General features: G+C 44.4%; 1 protein-coding gene across 1 annotated transcript in view; it reads right to left on the bottom strand.

The window, feature by feature from the left end:
• Positions 1-3,378: 3,378 nt before the first annotated feature.
• Positions 3,379-21,953, bottom strand: part of reck (reversion-inducing-cysteine-rich protein with kazal motifs) — a gene marked incomplete at its 3' end in the record, with an annotated part of 253,151 nt that continues 234,576 nt past the window's right edge. Inside the window, exons 20-21 of the mRNA XM_083631915.1 lie at positions 16,544-16,699; positions 3,379-3,588 (exon numbers count right to left, since the gene is read on the bottom strand). Of these exons, the coding sequence (XP_083488041.1) occupies positions 3,379-3,588; positions 16,544-16,699 (366 nt within the window). The remainder of the gene's footprint in view (positions 3,589-16,543; positions 16,700-21,953) is intronic.

The raw sequence follows: 21,953 nt of genomic DNA, 5'->3' as shown, positions 1-21,953 counted from the left end.
TAGTTCGGTTTGTTTGAAGTGGGGTCCTATCAGCTAGTTCGATACACTAACTTAATTAGGTACAGTGTTCAGGAGGCTGGGCGCATTGTGGAACGAGACCGCGCACTCAGAGCAGCAGCCAAACCAGCCTTTTCTCTGTAAGTACGGGGGGTCAACAACTAAAACGTAATTTAGCCACCTAAAACAACGCCCACCTAAACAAATCGATATCTGTGTACATGCACGCTCTATTTTGACAATTTTCAGCGCTTTACTTTTCCGCAAAACAGCGGGTTATTCGGCACTGCTTTTTCTCCCAACCGTACAACTACCGTATTCCTCTGCTAAAAGCCTGCACAGAGCCGCAGCACTGGATTACTCCACAGTTATTTGGGGGTATTTTATTTCTCCCGGTTTGTTAGTGAAGGCACAACAAATAGAATACACAAACAAAAATATGAGTGATTTTGATAGCGAGGATGATATGCCATTCACCTTGGTGACAAGAGGATACAATTATGAACCAGAGAGAATACAGAAGAGGAACTTTTGCAGAGAGTGAACAGGCAGAAAGAGAGATGCGCCTGCTGCCTAAATGCCGGGGTGCCCTGCAGACCTTTTTCACCATTCCCAGGATAAATTGTGGAAAACGTCCCAGACCAGAGAGGCCAGGTGACTTGTTGTCTCTAAAGTAAGTCAGTGTTTTATCTCTCTTCTAAGCCTTCCTGTTTTGTAAACCGCGGCTCTGTGCTCTGTGCTGGCTTTTAGCGGAGGAATACGGTAGTTGTAGGGTTGGGAGAAAAAGCAGTGCCGAATGAAACTGCTGTTTTGCGGAAAAGTAAAGCGCTGAAAATTGTCAAAATAGAGCGTGCATGTACACAGATATCGATTTGTTTAGGTGGGCGTTGTTTTAGGTGGCTAAATTACGTTTTAGTTGTTGACCCCCCGTACTTACAGAGAAAAGGCTGGTTTGGCTGCTGCTCTGAGTGCGCGGTCTCGTTCCACAATGCACCCAGCCTCCTGAACACTGTACCTAATTAAGTTAGTGTATCGAACTAGCTGATAGGACCCCACTTCAAACAAACCGAACTATCCCTTTAAAGCAACATTCATTTTTAACTTAGTTTTAACTTAATTTTAACATGGGTGTTATTCTGCAGTTAAACCAGAATATAAAGTAATCACCAACATCCGATGCAGTGTTTGGATTTTTACTCGCCATTCATTTGTAAAGAGCCACATAAGGCCCATGTAAAAACAGAGTGGAATATTGCTTTAAACCAGATTCATGACACTGTAACACTTTAATTGAAGTGCACTATGGTTCATTACAGGCAGATTTGAAGCCCGTTAGAAGCAGATATTTCAATATAACCACCAGAAAATGACACTCATATTATGTGCTTCAAATGTGCTTACAGGTATGATGCCTTGAAGATAAAGTGTTACCAAGGGTTAGGGTTGGAATTGCTGCATGTCATTTAGTAAAACTGAGAAATTACATGGAATTGTTTCCCACATCCTGGATCACCGCTCCCAAAGGACACTTTTTCTGACCGCCGTTTGGAGGCTGGATTGAGTTTGTCTGCGCTGGCTCAGTCCATGAACGCTAACACTGCTGTGGCTAGAGGTCCACATGTATATACAGTACTGTACATAATGCACTGTGGTACAGGCTGTGCATTCTACTACATCAGCATAAGGCTGACAAGTGTCACTTAAACGCATCGTGTTGATTACAATTCAACATGATTTATACTGAATAGTCTGAATTTAGTGAGTGTGTGTGTGTGTGTGTGTGTGTGTGTGTGTGTGTGTGTGCGCGTGCGTGCGTGCGCGTGTGTGTGAGTGTGTGGGCAGAGGGATCGGGTTTATGTATTATGCCAGGATCAGTCGACACATTCAAACAGATTTTCACATGATTTGATGACAAATTTCCAGTGTCGGGCCCGAATATGAACATTACCTTTGCATGAGAGTTGGCAGCTCTGGTCGGGGTCAGACTTGTAGTGTTGCCAGTCTCACTGCCACGACGGCAATAATTGATGGCAGTATTGCCTAATCTGACATGGTGACAGACAAAAATATCATGTAGTTTGATCCCATCATTAGACAGATGTGTTGCCAGACATCTGCAACATTTTGTCCTCATCTGTCTCAGAAATCCAATCGCGCGTGCACGCACATACACACACACACACACAAACACACAAAGCCATGAGCAAGACAGTCACGAAAGTTCCATTCCCACTTAACAGCATCAGAGAGGGCTTGCTGCTGCTGGGATTACTGTAATGGATAAACACTGCTGGTATGAAGAAGTCACACTGCTGGTATGAAGAAGTAAATTGTTTCCCAACGGTCTCACACACACACACACACACACACACACACTCACACACACTCACACACACACACACACACACACACACACACACACACACACACACACACACACACACACACACACACACACACACACACACACACACACACACACACACATACACACACCATTCAATAACACCACTCATACTTCAGCTTCTCATAATAATAGCTTTTCCACCATCGTGATTGTTAGAAACGCAGGTGAGTCAATAGGAATGATTATCAAGTCGAGGCTCCCACCCGCGTGCTCCTCTGCTGCCTTTCCCTGCGCGGGAGGACGACCTAGGTCGCCCCCGGGTGCCACCTCTCTCCTCATGACATCTCATATCATCCTGGGAGGTGTGGGGGGGCAGGGGTGGGTGGAGAATACGTTGTAAAGCCCCCAGAGAGGTATAGAGAGAGAGAGAGAGAGAGAGAGCATACCTGCCAACATTAGGCTATGAAAAAGAGGAGCAATTTCTGCCGTATCGGCAAATGTATCCCCCAAGATTGGATCCGTCAGGTCCGTTGAAACCCCTGTCAGTGATGCTATCCGTTGTTCTGTCAATGCTGCCTTGTCGGAAAATGCTTGCAACCCATTTTCATCCAGACATCTTCAAATTGTTTGCGCCAAAATTTGGAGTAACTAAGTTGGAGCGTTATTTAGACCCCTTCCCGACAAGCTAGCATGACATGGTTGATACCAGTAGATCAGGTCATCTAGTTTCATATGATACCAGACACTTCTTTCTGGATTTAAGACTACGCCCCCTACAGCTTGATACCAGACACATCTCTCTGGATTTAAGACTACGCCCCCTACAGGTCATCTAGTTTCATATGATACCAGACACTTCTCTCTGAATTTAAGACTACGCCCCCTACAGCTTCATTTGTATTACTATGAAATCAGGAGTTTAACGGGAGAAATTACCAATCGGGAGCACATCGGAAGAAAAGTTTAAAAATAGGGAGACTCCCAGGTAAATGAGGAGTGTTGGCAGGTATGAGAGAGAGACAGAGGGAGAGGCACTAGGCGAGGTCCAGGGCTGCAGCCAGTAGGAGCCCCAGGAGGAGGCAGGGCCCCAGGGGGAAGGGGAGTTGGGGGCTGGAGGAGTGGATGGTGGCGGTCTGGATCTCCGAGGTGAGGAAGGCAGAGAGGGGCACGTGGGACACCAACGTGGGGCTGGCATAGTTGATGAGGGAGTCGATCTTCTCCGCCTCCTTGCTGCACGCTTCGATCTGCCAGGAGAGACACAAGAGTTCAGGGCCTCTTCACACCAAGGACCGGGGCCAGGACCCGTGCCCACTTGACCCCAAAGTCCAGTTCCTTTGATTAGTGTGAACACTGTGTTCCGTACCCGTGCCCGGGTCCATTTGAAAAGGTGGTCTGAGAACGGTTCAGGCGGGCTGTGGGACGGTTCGCATCAGGTGTGAACACAACCGTACCAAAACACAGAAGTGGCCTGCTATTTCTTTACTGTGTGACGGCCAGTTACTGTATCTGTGGTAGGAATTCATAGCATCACCCTCCCTGATGAAGGCTCCTGCGTGAGCAGAAACATGTTGGTGTTTTTCTAGCTTCTAGCCATGTCCTAATAAAGGCTTTTTCACTTTTCTCTCCCAAAACACCAGTGTCACAATGGTATTTTTAAAGTTTGCTCCTTCTAGTCTACAAAAGTTTTACAAATGACACACTTTTCCTTTCTGTTAATTGCTTCAAGTGAACCCATCCACGTGCACTTGGCTCTCAGCATTTATTTGACACTGGATCCCCGCAGCGCTTCTCTTTTCATTTACTTGTAGTCATTCATTTATTGGTTGTTCACTGATTGGTTAGTAGTAGGTGCTCACTGATTGATTAAACCTTTTGTTATTATTATTGATGTATTTTGTGCATACAGCATGCCACTCAAAGTGACCACTAGCCAAATGTAGGCCCACTTTCCCTTTCTGATGAGGACAGCTGCATGCAGATGAAAAGTGTCATATCTCTTGTCCTGCTGACAGTCGTTGGGCACAGAGATTAAAGCTAGACACCAGAGCAGAGAGTGCAGGTGACAGTTGTTGGGCACAGGGATTAAAGCTAGACACCAGAGCAGAGAGTGCAGGTGACAGTTGTTGGGCACAGGGATTAAAGCTAGACACCAGAGCAGAGAGTGCAGGTGACAGTCGTTGGGCACAGGGATTCAAGCTAGGGTCTCATCTATAAAACCTTGCGTAGAATCCCTAACGATCCTACAACTGTTTTGAAATGAATGACTAACCTATCAGTGACTGCGCGCACACCTGGGCGCAGGCCCGTATCCAGGGTTTCGAAATTGGGCGCCGCCGGAAAAAAATTGAGTCCCCCCCCCCTTTTTTAGCCATATTTAGAGTAATATATCATTTAAAAAAATTTTTTTTTTTTTTTTTTACCTTTTTTAGACATATTTAGAGGAATATCTCATTTTTAATTAACATTAGGATACTGTTGTGATGTAATTATTCAGTATTTTCTCCTTTTCTCACTCATTCAGAGCAAAGAGGGAGATATATAGCATGATGATAATGCTCTATATCTCCCTATTTGCTCTGAATACACCAGTTAACATGACACAGACTTAACATGATAGAAATATTATCAGCAAACTTAATGACTAGACTAATTATTCTGATCTGAATGGCATATATCAAGAAACATTCACTCCTCTCTTTGCTGTATAGTGGGAGGTGCATTTTTGAGTAGGCTATTAAAATAGCATGTCAAGTTCACATTTCTTTATTGCCAGATTAAACAATTCGTATTGGTTGTTGGTTGGTTCAACACAACGGGCCCTATTCTCCCACAGGCCTTCGGCGCTAAAACGGGCCTTAAACGCAAAAAAACGTGCCTTGCGCCTGCTTCGGGAAGATATCAATATGGCTTTACGCTGCCAAATGCGCTTTAGGCCGAATGGGTGTGGCGCAGTCCCAGAATGGGCCAGAATGGGCGTGTCGGCCTTAAATCTCGCACCTCATTCAATGGAAAGGAATTGCTTCAAAATGTCCCCATTCGATGGGGTGGAGTTGTACAATCTCTACAACCCAGTTTCTCTGGGTTGTAGAGATTACTTGCAAAACCCCATTCAATGGACAGCTCTACAACCCAGTTTCTCAGGGTTGTAGAGATTACTTGCAAAACCCCATTCAATGGACAGCTCTACAACCCAGTTTCTCTGGGTTGTAGAGATTACTTGGAAAACCCCATTCAATGGATAAACCTGGGGTCTCCGAGGCCTGGGTGGGCCGCAGGACCCTGTGGAGGTCCTGGGGTCGCTTCGGGGGGTCTGCGGGCCGAACGGAGGGTCTGGGGGCCGAACGGAGGGTTCGAGACCCTCGGGGGTCGTCTCTGGAGACCCCTCCAAGCCTCTCCCATGCCCCATGCCTAATCCTAACCCAGACCCTAACCTCTCCCACCCCCATGCCTAAACCTAACCTCTCCCACCCCCATGCCTAAACCTAACCTCTCCCACCCCTAACCCTGAACCTAACCTCTCCCACCCCCCATGCCTAAACCTAACCTCTCCCACCCCTAACCCTAAACCTAACCTCTCCCACCCCCATGCCTAAACCTAACCTCTCCCACCCCCATGCCTAAACCTAACCTCTCCCACCCCTAACCCTAACCCACCCCCCATGCCTAAACCTAACCTCTCCCACCCCTAACCCTAAACCTAACCTCTCCCACCCCCCATGCCTAAACCTAACCTCTCCCACCCCCATGCCTAAACCTAACCTCTCCCACCCCTAACCCTAACCTCTCCCATCCCCCATGCCTAAACCTAAGGACACAGGGGTCCAAGCAGACCCTCCCCATGCCTGCAGAGGTGGGCAGGGTGGTTGAGAGAAGAGCCAATGGAGAATCCTATCCATTAAATGAGGTTTTGCAAGTAATCTGTACAACCCCTGAATCCTACCCATTAAATGGGGTTTTGCAAGTAATCTCTACAACCCCAGGGAAACTGGGTTGTAGAGATTGTACAACTCCTCTCCATTTGATGGGGGCATTTGAATGCAATTCCTTTCCATTGAATGAGGTGATTCATAGTAGATCGGGTGCAGCCATCTCGGCATACTGATATCTTCCCACCTGGCGTAAATTTAGCGCTTTGCGCTTTTGAAAACCAGGCCTATTCAGTGCGCCAGTTGCAAGGAGCGCTCTTCTGCCTCTCCCCTGTCACCCTTCTCTGTCTCTCTCTGCAACCAGGCCTATTCAGTGCGCCAGTGCTCTTCTGCCTCTTCTCTGTCACCCTTCTCTCTCTCTCTCTGACTCCCTCGCTTAGACAGGCACAACACACTTCCCATATAGGAAAAATAAGTTGTAAGTTGCCTGGCATGTCCCAGCATGCATTGTGCTTCTCCATTTCGCTACTAAATAGCAACCAAATGAGGCGAAATAGATATAAAAGGTCGATCTAAATTAATGTGTAATGGTAACACAACCTGCAATTGTACACATTTCAATATTGGACCAAATGAAACATCGAAATGAATACACCACCCTATGTGAAACATATATGTCCTCCTGGGCCTATATATATCTCTTGTGGATTTAACGTGATTTAGATAAGTGACAGCGGAACGCGCTTCTACTGTCATGTGCTATACTGTGATGTCCGCTCCAATAACTTGGCCCTACTTCACATTTAGTTTTACAATAAAAACACATTTATGCCATGACTTTACATAATGTAGGGTATATTTATGTGCATCATTCTACCTGCAGCAGGGGAGAGAAAACGATATCTTTCTGGACAAACTTTCACAAATATAAAATTAATCTCATCATATAGGGATAGGCTATATTTTTCTAGCTGATGCCTTTAGAACATTCTTTTCACTTTGATCTTGCTATAGTGTAGCGTATTTACATGCTTGCAGTATTTAAACTGCAGTTAGATTGGTTTGAGAAGCATAATAATATGGAATAATAGCCTATATATGGAGACAGACAGACTGGATGAAGGGAGGGGGGGGGCAGAGCGCTTGGCTTTTGTCTGGTTTTGCTGGATCACTGGAATTGGAGCTTAAAAGGCAAGCGTGCGATTCGTTTATTGCACTTATCCAATGAGCATGACGGTGCATAATTTTACGCTTAACACATTGACTGCCAGCCGTTTTTTTCTTGCTGTAGGTAGCTTCTGCCAAGCCGTTTTTTGAGGATTGTGGCTCATTTTACAAGAGCCGAGGATTATTTTCTGCTTGGAGTTTGTGAACATACAATATCTCAAAAGTACTAATAGAATGTGTACTTTCTCTGTCTAAAAGAGTTAGTTTGTAGAGTTAGTAGTTATGTAAGCATTAGCAGTTGAATACAGCATGGTTTTAGCGTCAGACGGCTTTTTGTGAAATTCGATAGAACTGTCACTTTAACCATTCATTTTTGGCTCTCTCTCTCTCCCTCCCCCTCTCGCTCTCTCTCTCTCTCTCTCTCTCCCTTCCCCTCGCTCTCCCTCCCTCTCTCTCTCTCTCTCTCTCTCTCTCCCTCCCTCTCGCTCTCCCTCCCTCTCTCTCTCTCTCCCTCCCTCTCGGGAGGGAGACGCACTAGGTTTAATCCTAGTGAGAGGGGGAGAGGGAGAGAGAGAGAGAGAGAGAGAGAGGGAGGGAGGGAGAGAGAGAGAGCGAGAGAGAGAGAGAGAGAGAGAGGGAGAGAGCGAGAGGGAGAGGGAGAGTTGCTTCAACTCCTCCCTCCGTGGGCGTTCAAAGCACTGAGACTGTGACGGCCGCTGCAGCCAAGAAGCTGCTGTCCTGTGCCTGTCTGCACGGCCGCTGTTTGAGGAAGTCGGCATGGACTCGCTCGCTTCTTGGAGTTTTGGTTGAGAGAAGCTTTTGCGATTCTGGTCATATTTATGCTGCGTGTTTCAAAGTGTGTTCCACCTGTAATGTATTATGTAAATTTGCAATCCCGCATCGCCAGCAATCAGCGCGAAAACGAGAGCGTTTTCCCCCATCCATTTTCATGAGAATGGCTGGGGTGAGAATGGCGTGACAAGTTAAAAAAATGCTTGCCTTCCTCTAGTCAGGAGACCACTGTTGCCACTTAGTGGGTCGGTGGAATGGGTTGTAAACGTTCGGTGGCTCCAATAATTATATAAGAGATGTAAAAGGGTTAGATGCACATCCCACGGTCAAAAAAAAAAAAATCATTTTTTTGACGAGTCAAGTCGTCGCTGGCAGTGAACAGCTGGATTGTGTTTGACGACTACACTCGTCGTTGGCAATTAACGTGTTAAAAGGCGTGGTTGTAACGCTTTAGGCTGCGTGTAGCGCCAAGACCAAGATATCAAGTGCGCTGGTCCACGCCCACTGCGCCAGGCGCTCGGCGTAGAAACTAGGCCGATGCAACGATAGGGGCCAACATGTGCGTGCATGCGCGCTTCTTCTTCTCTAGCCTATAAGCATGTAACTTCCTTGTTTGTTATTGTTGATAATTCTATTTAAATAGGCTACATTTTCATTTCCCCAAACATTCTTAAACAAGAAAGGAACATAGTGCACTGCAAAATATTTTTAATTACATTTGTAAAATATATATATATATATATATACAGTATATATATATATATATATATATATATATATATATATATATATATATATATATTTATATATATATATATATATATTTTCTCTGAAATTATTACCGAGGTCCAGACCTCGGTGTTCTCATATCTAGATACGGGCCTGCCTGGGCGCACCCCGTTACCAGCAGCACAGCTGCCACAGTGATTACGCACGGGGATCTGCTCCATATCCCATCCCCTGCATGGTCAAATCCAACCAATGGTCAATGCAAATCACCACATAAAGTTACAGCGCATATAAACAAGCCTGATTATCACTTCAAAAGAAAATGTATAGAGTGGCAACATGTTGCTGGCTGCGTTGAATGCAGTGAGCGCGACAGAGGAAAAAAGAAAAAAGTGGTCGGGGATTTGGTGTGATAATCAGAATGTCATGTGTATTATAACATTGCACCTGAAACATCATGTATTAATCACTGTTCACTTCTCAGTCAGCAGCGTGGCTCTCCTCCCCGATCCTCTCTGCGACCTGCCTGTCACCATGGATTCTCTACTTAATTCTTAACCGATTTATGTAATTAAAAAATGTAATCTCTGTCATCTGCTCGCTAATTATGTGTGCCAATTATGTTCTTAAGTGAAGTGTGAATGTCGCATTTTGGCACCATTGCATCTCATCACGTCCAACACCTGACAACACCGACATGTTATTTGATAGCCTATTGTAGATGTCTTTCTTCTTTTTATTAGATTGACATTATCATGCAGTTTTGAGGATAAAGCAGCATCTCCCTACAAGTCGGAGAAGACAGGAAAGGTAGAACAATTAAAGTAATTATCATAGTAATGGTTAATTTCTCTTATGCCTCTTATTGGGCCTATATTATTATGTATGTATATCACATAAGCATTTTATCTTTTAATATTTCTTCTTATTGTAGATCATAATTAGGCCTACAACTTTCACATAATAATTTTCACTTTGATAGGCTATGGCGTATCAGCATGTGTTGTCTATTGGGCTAATTTTAAGAATGGCTTTAAATCTGTTTTTGCAAATGAACTATTTATATAGACAGGAAATAAATAAATACCGTAAATGACCATTAACAGCACATTCATGACCACATGGATTTAAATAATTAATCACAGAGAGAGAGAAAAAAAAGAACATTCCAGTGTTGGCTGGTAGGCTATGATTGTTCCAATGTTCTAAACATTTCCAATGACTTGAGGCGGGGAGGTGCACAGGGTAAAACAGACTTTATTGACACAGGAGAGATCATTCAAAACATTTTTTTTTTACAACAAAATACAGGCCCATAGGTTAGGCCTACATATCTTTTCCAAACGCATTCACTGCAAAGAACCATTATCTCTGCTTGTCACAACAGAGCAAAACCGCACACTTCAGTTGGACGGCGGTCTGGCATTTCGGCTTTGGAATATAATTTGTGTGGGATAAGGTGCGTATGTGTACACTTTCTCAGTGACTTCTCTTCAACACTAAACCACTGGGGGTGCTGAACTTAAAGATGGGTCAGGATTTGCTTAGATTATTTGTCTGGATAAATTCTAGATAAATTGTCTGGTTTACTTTTGAACCGTTTTGTTGTTTTGTTTTTTACATCACTACGTCTGTGTGGGATACCTTTGCAAGACGATACTGGGTGGTGTAACATGGATTGGATTGAGTAGATAGTCACTGGACAGGTTAGTCATGGTTTTAGTAGGGATTCTACGCAAGGTTTGATAGATGAGAGACCCTAGAGCAGAGAGTGCAGTGCAAAGAAATATCTGAAAAAGCTACACTTACTCACACAACACTAGGCTTTTACCCAAAGACATATGCTTTACCTTTAATTTATGTTTGTGGAGGTAGTGAACGTAATAAAACTATAAAATGTGAAACAACTTCTTTGTCCTTCAGAATCGTCTCAAACTTTGTATAGAGCTTTTCAGACAGATGATCTCACGTGTCATGTCCAGGAGCTGTGTCTCATCACACTGTTGTTGCAAAGGTATGCAATAGGTGTGAAAGTATTTGATGTGGAGTTTGGATTGAGCGGAGTTGGTCAGTGGAAGAAAGAATGACAAGAGAGTGAGAGACTTCATACAGTATCTCCATACCAACGCCCTGCAGCCCTGGTGTAATTTGCGGGTATGTATACAATAAAATGTATAGGTACAATACTTGTTTTATTATTATTATAGTAGTAATAGTAGTAGTATATTGTCATTAATATTATTATTATTATTATTATGAAAATGCCTTTAAGGCAAGACCATAGTATTTCCAGTGTTTTAGAAATTTAAATTTAAAATCTAAATGCCAGCCCATGTTAATAAAAAAAATACACCAAAATAAGCTACTGATATGACAATGGTTAAAAAGCCTATGCAGTGGATTTGACATGGTGCCAATCCACCCTGAGAAAAGACTTGCATTTTGTTTGAGGTGAGACCAGCTGTTGTTCTGGCTACAGCTGTGAAGAAAACAGACCATAGTTTGCATGTTGTCTGTGAAGCGCCACCATACTCTGCTTGATTTAATTTGTGCCTATATACGTATATTAGCCTCCTAGTCCACTGTATGAGTCAACGTGTGCCTATATATAGAAGTTATATACGTATATGTATGTTAACTTAGGTTCAGGAGCATGGGCCATACCTCACCCAGTTCTCTAACCACGCCTCGAACCACACCTCAATTACCTGGCAGGTTACATATACCTGCATGGTGAACCTGTCCTGCCCTGTTTGTCTCAGATCGTCTCAGTTCCCTCGACCCACCCTCCCTTCCCTTCATCCCTACCCACAACTCTCATCCCTTCATCCCTCATCCCTACCCTCAACCCTCATCCTTCATCCCAACCCTCACCTCCTAACATCCTCATTCCTTCCTGTCAAATCCGGTGCATGTCTCTCTCATGTCTCATTTCCAGGATCTGTCTGGAGGGGTCTGAAATCAGCTCGGAACTAAACACGCCTGAGAAGCAATCTGCTCGGGCAGCACATGCTGAGACAGAACCCCCAACGCTGAGTTTCGCTCTGCCCGGTCTTCAGTTGCTCCTCCCAGACCAGACAGATGTCAACGGACATCTCCATGCACCATCACCTGCACCTCAACCCATACACATTTCAATCTTCATTAAACTCCTAAACGATATATTGTTGTGGTGTGGTCCTGGCTAGTGAAATGTATATTAGCCTTCCTAGTCCACTGTATGAGTCAACATGTGCCTATACATGTATATTAGCCTTCCTAGTCCACTGTATGAGTCAACGTGTGCCCAGAGCCATGTAGATAGAAGAGTCCCGACATCTCCATTCACTCCAATGGACCAGTTTTTTACTCTCAAGAGTTCCAGGAAGTAAGGTTCTGGATTAAGCAGCACTGTCGAGTTGCAGCAAAATAGACAGTTTGTGTTGTACTCTGAAAGGGTTTTCCCCCCTTGAATCAAATTGTACATTATCAGCTTTATTTTAGCATGCAAAAGTAGCGCGAGACCCATTCCTGGCTGTTCATTGGCTAATGAGTCTTGCATTTTGGTCCTCCGCTGACGCCACTCTCTCTAGAGGACACTACGTGTGCCTATAGACCCCTTATACAGCTGTCAACATTGGAGCTGTGCACGCATCGTGTAGGCAAAAAGCCGTGAGCCCAGCATTGACAGACAGAGAGAGCTGTGTAAAAGCCCCGCTGTCAGGACTGCTCTGTGCCCATCTGCCACACACAGTTAGATTTTAGTTTTAAAATGCAGTTCTCGGCTTACTACAACAGCTTATCGCCTAGTGATAAGCAATGTTATGCATCGAAATTAACGTTGGTTAATGGGATACGTCTTACAGACCCATACGCACTGGCGCTGTCAATTGGCCAAGCCTAGAGTGGCCAGCAATACATATCGTGCATTCCTTTATAACGGGATAGCGTAGATAATTATTCTGTAACTTGTAAAGATATATTGTTATGTTGATAATGCACACAACTCAATAATGACATTTTGTAACGTTACTTGGTCGTTAACTAACCGAGCGATGTGGCTGAGCAGCCTACAGCTACAGGCAGCTTACCTGATTATGAAATGAGCACTACAAAGTCGGGCATTTTTAATGATGTCCTCGTTCCAATCAGTTCAATTCAATAATGCCATTATTTAACGTTACTTGGTTGTTAACTAACCGAGCGATGTGGCTGTTACTAGCAGCCTACAGCTACAGCTTACCTGATATGAAATGAGCGAGCACTGCAAAGTCGGGCATTTTTAATGATTTCCTCTTTCGGCTTGCAACCAAAGATGCCTACGGTTAGCATTAAAAGCAGTATGAGTTGACGGGATTCAGTCAAACTTTAGTCCTTGCTTTGTTGATAGTGTAAAAGAGTGTTCAGTGTTGTGTTGTGTTCTATTGCGTGTGTGCGAGGCTGTGTATGTTCCCTCGAGTTGCCGTAGAACAGGATATGTGGAGAGAATTAGGTGAAGCTTGTTATAACGTTACAGCCTGGCTCTATCATTTATTATTTTATTAACCAAGTGTGAATAGGCGGACCCGAATACTCTGCTACAATAGCTTTCCGATTCTGGCATCCCACTGCACAACACGAAGACATGTCTAGCTCGTCTTAGTTTTCCAGCCATTGGAAAACTACTTGCCAGGGCTGCGCGGAGTCTGTCTTTCTGCCTCCGTCTTGCGCATCGACGCTGCGTGATGTCAGTGTGACATAGTCGTATAAGGGGTCTATATACATATATGAGCCTTCCTAGTCCACTGTATGAGTTAACGTATGCCTATATACGTATATGAGCCTTCCTAGTCCACTGTATGAGTCAATGTGTGCCTCTGCCTCACCTGTCCGTAAAGGCGTACAGCCTAACCATCACAAGCCTTTTAATGATGGAAAGCCACACATTGATTTCAGCCTGGGACAGCGTTTGAAAATGTGACATCATAGCAAGCAAAATATTTCATTGGTCAAGTGTAGACGGAATGCCACAGAAGACAAATTGGTTCTGATTTTTCTTTCTTGCCACACGAAGATTCTGCCCTGGTCTGCAAGCTAACCCAAAAATATTTGTTTTCTACATTTTCGTGCGAATACTATTATGCTTTTTTTTTTAACCTTTATTTATACAGGGTGAGTCTCACTGAGAGCATTGCTCTCTTTTTCAGGAGCACCCTGTTCATATTCACACCTGGAAGCTGACCAGTACAACCACAGTCACAGATCTGTTGGCCAGTGAGCAGCTCCACTGGAGCAGTTGGGGTTAAGGGCCTTGCTCAAGGGCACCTCAGTGGTGGTAATGAGAGAGGAGCAAGTGCTGCCTACTACTACTACTACTACTACTACTACTACTACTACTAATATGCAATACAATATAATATACAAAATACAAAAGTTACAAAGTGAAAGACGATCAAGAGGGTGGTAGATGTGTGAATTTCAGTTCTGAGGAGGCAGTGGGAGTCAGGTAATGTCGGCTTTTTGAGAAGGTGGGTTATGAGTTGATTTTTGAATGAAGGGAGTGAGTCTGAGTGAGCTTCAGATGTTTGGAGGGGGCGAGTTCCAGAGGCTCGGTGCAGCGATGGCAAAGGCTCTGTCCCCCACGGGGATCTGCTTGGTCCTGGTGATCTGAGGGTGCGAGTGGGGGAGTGACGATGGAGGCCTGTCAGGTATGAAGGGGCCAGAGTGTTGAGAGCTTTGTATGTGATGAGGAGGATTGTGAAGTGGATTTGGTCAGTGCTGTATTGGAAGCCAGTGAAGGTGTTGGAGGATGGGTGTGATATGCTTTCTGGAGCGGGAGTGGGTGAGCGACCAGGTAGCTGAGTTCTGCACGTATTGTAGTTTTTGGAGGACGAGGCCATGAAGGACGCACCGGAATTAGCACTCAGTGTGAAAGATTGGCAATATGTACAATGTTACATCATGCCAATAAAGCCATTTGAATTGAATTGAAAGAGCTTTTGGTTGCTAGACTCAGCCCTCAGTCTTAATCCGTTTCACTCCTGTAAGACTGAGAATATTACTATTTAAATCTTTGCATAACGTTAGGTGGCACTGTTGGAAGCCTTGCATCGGAGAACCAATCATGAGTGTTGTGGGCGGGCCTGCTTTCTGGGGGCAGATCTCATGCAGAACCGGTGTCTCGCAAAACATTGTCGCATTTGCGGAGAAACATATTAATCACGTAGAAACAAACATAACCTGTTAATAGGACGTGTTTCATCCGGCCCCGGCGGCTAGAGGTCTTTCCCCCAGCGATAAACCCGACTCCCGAGGCTAACGTTACAGAGCCTGCTGGCTGCTGATGACTTCACACAAGTTCACAGTATCAAGCGGACCACTTCCGGGTAGGAAAAACGATTGTAAAATAAACCACAGCTATAAATTTTGTTTGGAGCATATCAGCTTCATGCTCTGTGTTAGGACTATGATAAATGGCATTGCCGCTACCAAATAAAATTCTAATAATAAATGTAGGCGTGTCTGCTGCCGGCGGTTCTTGCCGGGCTCGGACAGACAGTTTCTGACAGTGAAATTCCCAGACGTTTGGTGGCGCAGCTCACCAAACGTCTGGGAGCCGAGACTATTTGGTTGCTAACTCAGTGTGGTTATAATTGTTTTTTCTACTTTTATATTTCAGGACCATAACAGGCTTTGAATGGAAGCTGAGTTGAGAGAGAGCGACAGGAAGAGACAAACAGTGTTTACAGTATGAGTCAGCCTCTTTGTGTTTAGAATATGAATCATTTGAAGTGTCTCTGCTTCTTTTCACTAAAGTTTCCTACTGCAGAGAAAAAATCTGCAAGGTCACCGTGTTTCTCAATGGCTTTATTGTCCATGAGGACACAGGGACCTTCAAACCAAGACAGGTTTACCAACAAAAACCTAAATTGAATTGGTTGTGTCATCCTGCTTATATACTCTGGAGCACCTGTGGCCTCCTGCTGCAGCTCTCCATGGTGCTGAACCTGTCTTGAGCCATTTTGGCCACTAATTAGCCATTTTTTTGCCAATTTAGTCATCCCTAATTACCTAATTCAAAAATCCAGCTCCGTTAGGTCACCCACAGGGGTGCTCTTTATACTTCCTGAAAGATTCAGCGCGATCTCACGTAAAATGGCAAGACAGGTTCAGCACCATGGAGAGCTGCAGAGTGGAGCAGCACACAGGTGAGCAGAATTGTAATCAGCCACTGAAGTGGACTATGAAAACCCTCTGGGGAGAGAGAGGAGAGGCTGCATGCCAACTCTGTGAGCGAGGCCTGACTAAATGGCCAGTCACACAGGGACGGGTATTCCGCTAGTAGCCAATAGTTTCTATTCAATAACTTTCAATTTGACCATTCTCACGGCAAAAACATGAAGAAAGACGTCATTCTCATGGCAAAAACATGAAGAAAGACGTCAGTCTCATGGCTAAAACATGAAGAAAGAAGTAATTGAACTTGGTGGCTTGGGCTTGGTTCATCCTCCAAGTTTAGACCAGTGATTCTCAAGCTTTCGTTTAGACTCTAAACAACACAAAACTCAGATGTGTTAAAAATGGAGAAATGCAAAAAATGTATATACCTGATACCGTGTGTGTGTGTGTGTGTGCGCACGTGTGTACACGTGTGTGTGTGTGTGTGTGTGCGTGTGTGTGTGTGTACCTGCAGTGGTGTGGGCTGCTGGTCGACCGGTGCGATGAGGACGACCAGTGTGTGGTCGAAGCTCAGGTAGCCGAAGACGTCGCACTGTGGCACGGATACGTGCAGCCGCAGGATCCCCAGCACATCCTGTACCGTCACTGGCTGCTTCCTGTTCAACTGACACACCACATCAGCTGTTAACTTGAGGCACAATAACCTGACAAGCTCATTCAGGTTTTGGACAAATCAGGGCTGCACGATTAATCAAAATAAAATCATGATCTCAATTCATACAAAGTGCCAATCTCATTTCTAAATGACGTCGATTCTGCCACATTTTCATTCGGCACATCAGCTGCATTAAACAAGTGCTCCTACTTTCGTGATGAAGTAAGGAGGCGGAGCAGTCAGCAGAACTGAGAAGAGAAAATAAAGGCTCTCTGACTGTGAGGCAGACCCTAGTCTCAACGCCAGACCCATGAGAGTTCTTACACTGATACACTACGACGTTACTGCATGCTGCAGAGCTCTCTTTCACTTATGTAGTATGCATAGCAGCGATTCAATGTAATATTTGAGTATGGGGAGAGACTAGGCAGACCCCCACAAATGTGAGAAACGGCACATTGAAAGGTGACAATGAACGCAGTACTACAGGTTTCACTCTCAAACGACCATATCAGCACATGAATAGAATGTGCTGATCTCTGCGCGCGGAAAAACGGGGAAGCGCTAGGAAGCCCTCAGCAGCGAGCAAACGTGGAGACAGAATTGTGGGGTGGATATGTTGCGACAATGACAGATGTGGAAAATCCGCCCGGAATTTCGTACCGCATTCCGCCCTCCGCATCTGTGTGAAATGGCCTTCATGGTCCAGCCGAACTATGGAACCATGGCATATTATGAGCCTGACGGTTGGCTAGAGTGAGAGTTCCATCAGTGTAGCGGTGTCTTGACAGCCAGCCTACCTGGACGAGCAGCCTCCTCCACCAGGGAAAACAGGAGTGGAGGTCTGGAGGAGCGGAGAGATTATTTGAAAATAGAGCGAGCGAGCCCCATTGTCTGTCTGTCTGTTTTTATAGTGATTTGAACTCAAGAAGAAGGTGGAAATATATAACAGCTGTTAAACAGAGGAGAGACGCTACTGCTTGGAGGAAGGGGGAGGGGCCCTATTATCGTGGAGACAACTGAAACCTGCCGCTGAAGTATAAATTAAAAACGGCATGCGACTCTTTTATTTATGTTGAGAGACACTTATCAAAAGTGTGGAGCACCCTACCATAAATTAAGCTTTACCTCCTCCTTAACTATATGCCATTTAGCGAAATTAGTATGATGATAATAATAATAATAATAATAATTATACTACAATAATAATAAAGTAATAATAATAAAAAATAAAGTAATAAAAAAGAAGAAGAAAAGTGACGTGTTTCCACTGCTATTTATCACGTAATTTCTTTATTGCTTCAAGTGAGCATGAACAATTTTGAGACAATGAGGAAATTGGATGGCACTTTTCTGTTTAAATTCGACCAGCTTTTCTCGAGTTTCTAGAAGCAGATTTAGCATGAGCATACCTGGATGGAATCCGAGAAAATGTGACAAATATACCTAGAGGGACTTGGTAGAGTGTATATACCTCCGTCAACCTTTCTACAAAGGTTTGTGGTGTTACATGAATCTGTTTAAAAGTTAGGTGCCTTTTTGTGACTAGCCACAGCCATTGCCACGCCCCCCTTTTGGCCAGTGGACGTGGAAAGTCGACAGTAGACAGTAGACAGAAAGTAGACAGTTCTAATTTGGCTCATGACCTACTTTGCTACAAAGTTTTGTGCAAATCCGTTCAAAACTTTTTGAGATATCCTGTAGACAATTAGACAGAAAGACAAACACAGACAGACACACACACACACAGACAGACACAGAGAGACAGACAGACAGACAGACAGGGACAAAAGATATGACCTCCTGGCCAACTCTGTTGGCGGAGGTTATTAACATGACAGCTCCAGTGAAAAAGTATGACTAATTCATTCCTTCATTCAGCAAATTTTAAGTGGAAATACATGGGGGCGGGGCCAAACGAAGAGCATGTCACAAACAAATGAAGGCTATAAATTTATGTCTGTTTCACTTTATAATTTGACTGTGCATTTGTTATGGGAGTTGAATTTGCTATAGCGTTGAAACACTTCGTGCCAATACAGCAGACGGAATCAAATCGAGAGACAGAAAGAAACGCCTAAGGTTCAAAAGGTTCATGAAAACACTTGTGTCAGACTTTGGCAGAATGAGCTTGATATTTACGAGTCTGGAAGGCAATTAGCAGAATGGGCAGAATCTGCACGTCCATCAGTTGAATGCTGCAATGAACGAGTGAGAGTTGACTGGACTCGACCATTCAGAAACAGGCTTTTGAAATTGTACTCTTTATGTTTGATAAGATGAAACATTCATTATTACTGTGGAATTTAACCGCATCAACCGTCTGTTCTGAACGGGACAATTGCTTGGCCTGTATGGTTGAAGCAGTTTATGGCCTTCCATTGGTTGATTCTGCTGCTAATCAAACATGTCTGTGCTCCTATTGGCTAGTTTTACTGCCTCCTCCTCTGTTTTTTTCTCCTGTGTGTGCTCGTTCTTCACTCTCGGGCAGTTTACCTGAGCCTGAAGGTGCCTGAAGCCCCGCCCCTATGTGATGTGACGGTGTTGATATCAAACAGCCCCCACTGCATTCAGCCACAGAGGCTGAGTGCAGTGGCTCGCTGTTCGCTTGTTTAGTCAAAGTTTATTATTGAACATTTTGTGTGTCCAAATCGCACCAACTCCAACACTGCACTTGCTCAGGTCCCCAACACACCCGCCCAGTGATAGAAACGAACGGTTCTCCAGATATGCGAAGGACACACACACACACACACACACACACACACACACACACACACACACACACACACACACACACACACACACACACACACACACACACACACATACAGGTTCCTTGCTTTAGATTGTGATGAAAATGCCCGTGATTATTAGTGTACTTTCAACATAACACAACTTCAGTATGAAAGGTATGAAATGTGAATTGGAGCATGTACTGTATGCAGTGAGCACAGGGCATGGAGAGCAAATGACTGAAAGAATATGTTGGACATAGAAAGCCTTTGCCCCAGTCCTCCCTCCACAAAGGAAGTGAAGCAAACAAATAAAGGAATAAGAGAACAAAGTGAAGTGAGTGAAGCTCTCATGTATCCTGCAGCCAGTTCACATCAGCTGGCTCTTGGCTGCTCTTAGTGGGCTTAAGGCTGGAGTCTTAGTGCCAGGTTTGTGTTGGGGATTACAGGCCGGGCTGGCTAATGACCGAGCGGGCTTTGTCACTTAATGAAGCCGAGTAGAAGGAGATGGCGATGGGACTTATTTGGCGGTGGGGATTATTGGCTGCAAACAGGTTGGCGTTTAGCCACCGCCGCCGGCCGGGCTTTGCAGCTGACAAACCTGCAGAGAATCCTGGCTGGGGGGGGGGGGGACATGGTATGGGAGGATGGGATGTACTTACTTAAAGTATTGTACTTTTTACTGCACTGGATTCATCTGAAGGCTGTAGAATAACATTTTACATGCAAAACATACGACAAGTTCCTAAAATATGATGTATTGTTGGCGTCTAGGTAGTGTAGTGGTAGATTCCCTGTCTACCAACACGAGGGTCGCAGGTTCGCGCCACCTGTGTTACCTCCGGGTTGGTCGGCGTCCATACAGGCATGATTGGCTGTGCATGCGGGTGGGAAGGGTAAACCCATGGGGGTTGGGTACCTGGAGTGCATGACACTTAAATCAATCAATCAATAAATCATGTCCTTTGCTTTGTTTGTGTACAGTATTGGCATTAGCTATCGCTGTTAGCTGTGAGGTATGTTTGCTAACTAAGTGTTCGCCAGGCTCAAAATGCAGCGATAATAACTTTTAACCGGTTCAAGTCACGCTCTTTCCATAAAGCCCACCAGCTTTGATATATGTTGGCTAGTTGTTGATATTAGAACAATATTGTTGCTCTAAAATAACGCTTTTCCGGAGATGCGGGCAACTGTCATGGAGGTGACTCTGTTTCTGGTATTTCGCACTGGACCACTTGAACAAAGAGAGAACAGACAAACAGCTTACATGGACGGTGACAAATCCATCCATCCAGAAAAAGTTCAGCCCCCTTGAACTTTCTGTCCATCAAAATGTATGCAAATTTGCTGGAGACCTACACTTCATCAGTGCTCCACGAGTCCACGGACAGCTGTCTTTGAAAATGAATGGAAGTGAACAGCGAAATGAACGCAGATGGACAGACACCACAGATCAGTGTAGCCATGGCCTTAGCATGCATATTTTGTAGAATACAGTGCTTTGAATGTACAGTATTGTGCCGCAGTTGAAAACCCCCTTTTGTCTTTTTCCTTTGTAAATCCTGTTTTTATTTATTCATGCACTTATTTTTCATTCTGTTTTTTTCTTTTTTTGCTTGTGTCTGTCTCCTTTTGTGTCTGTCGGTGTTTGTGTCTCTCTCTGTTTGTGTCTTTCTCTGTTTGAAGATTTCAGCAAAGTAACAGCACTTGCACTTGAGCAGGATATTGCTTTATGGTCTAGTTGTGGCTGCAGTAGGGGCTGCTTGGGTTTACGGCTCTCTCTAGTGGCCGAAACCCGTAATTACATCTAATACGAAAGGCATCAACTAGACATGTTAGGGCACAGTCTCAAATTATTAAAAGATACATGTTTTTGTGCGTAGCCTATTTGCTGTGTTTTTTTTATTGAAATAGCTATATAAAAATATGTAGTCTTGTACAGCGATAAAGACCCATAATGTCATTTTGTGTCAAAGTGGTCATTTAACCTGCCTAGACCTTAAAAAAAAAAAAGTCCTACGTAGTAGTGATGCGCGGGCCGCAGTTACAACCGCGCTGACCGCGGATATCCCGCCCCGCGGGCGGGCCGGATCATATAGATAAACATTCTGATTAATAGCGGTTGGGTTGCGGGCGTTTGAAATGATGTATCATTAATGAGGAAAAATAAAATTAATTACGTTCTCTAGTCTATGAACGTATTTTAAGATCCATTTTTCATCAGGCACATTCTTAGTCGCCTATTAATTGTAGGATCCCCAAAGGACCCACGTAAACGTAAACAAAACAATAGCCATGTGCTAGGTCGCTAGGCTCCACTTTTGGTCCATATATGGTCAATGATGTCACCCTCAAAGAGGAGTCTCCGCTGAAGACCTGTTTGAAGAGAAGACGTTCGTATTTTCCCATACAATGAGGCAATCCAGTAAACTAAACTTAAAGCTATAGCGTTAGCCGAGTAAGCTACATGAGGGCAAGTGGTGGAATGGACATAATACAGCGTGGAAGTTTATTTGGAGTCTGACTGC

The sequence above is a fragment of the Poromitra crassiceps genome (genome assembly GCF_964638095.1).
Source record: "Poromitra crassiceps genome assembly, chromosome: 2".
Taxonomy (NCBI): domain Eukaryota; kingdom Metazoa; phylum Chordata; class Actinopteri; order Beryciformes; family Melamphaidae; genus Poromitra; species Poromitra crassiceps.
Note: the sequence above shows the minus strand (reverse complement) of the source record. Positions and strands in the feature narration are given on the sequence as shown.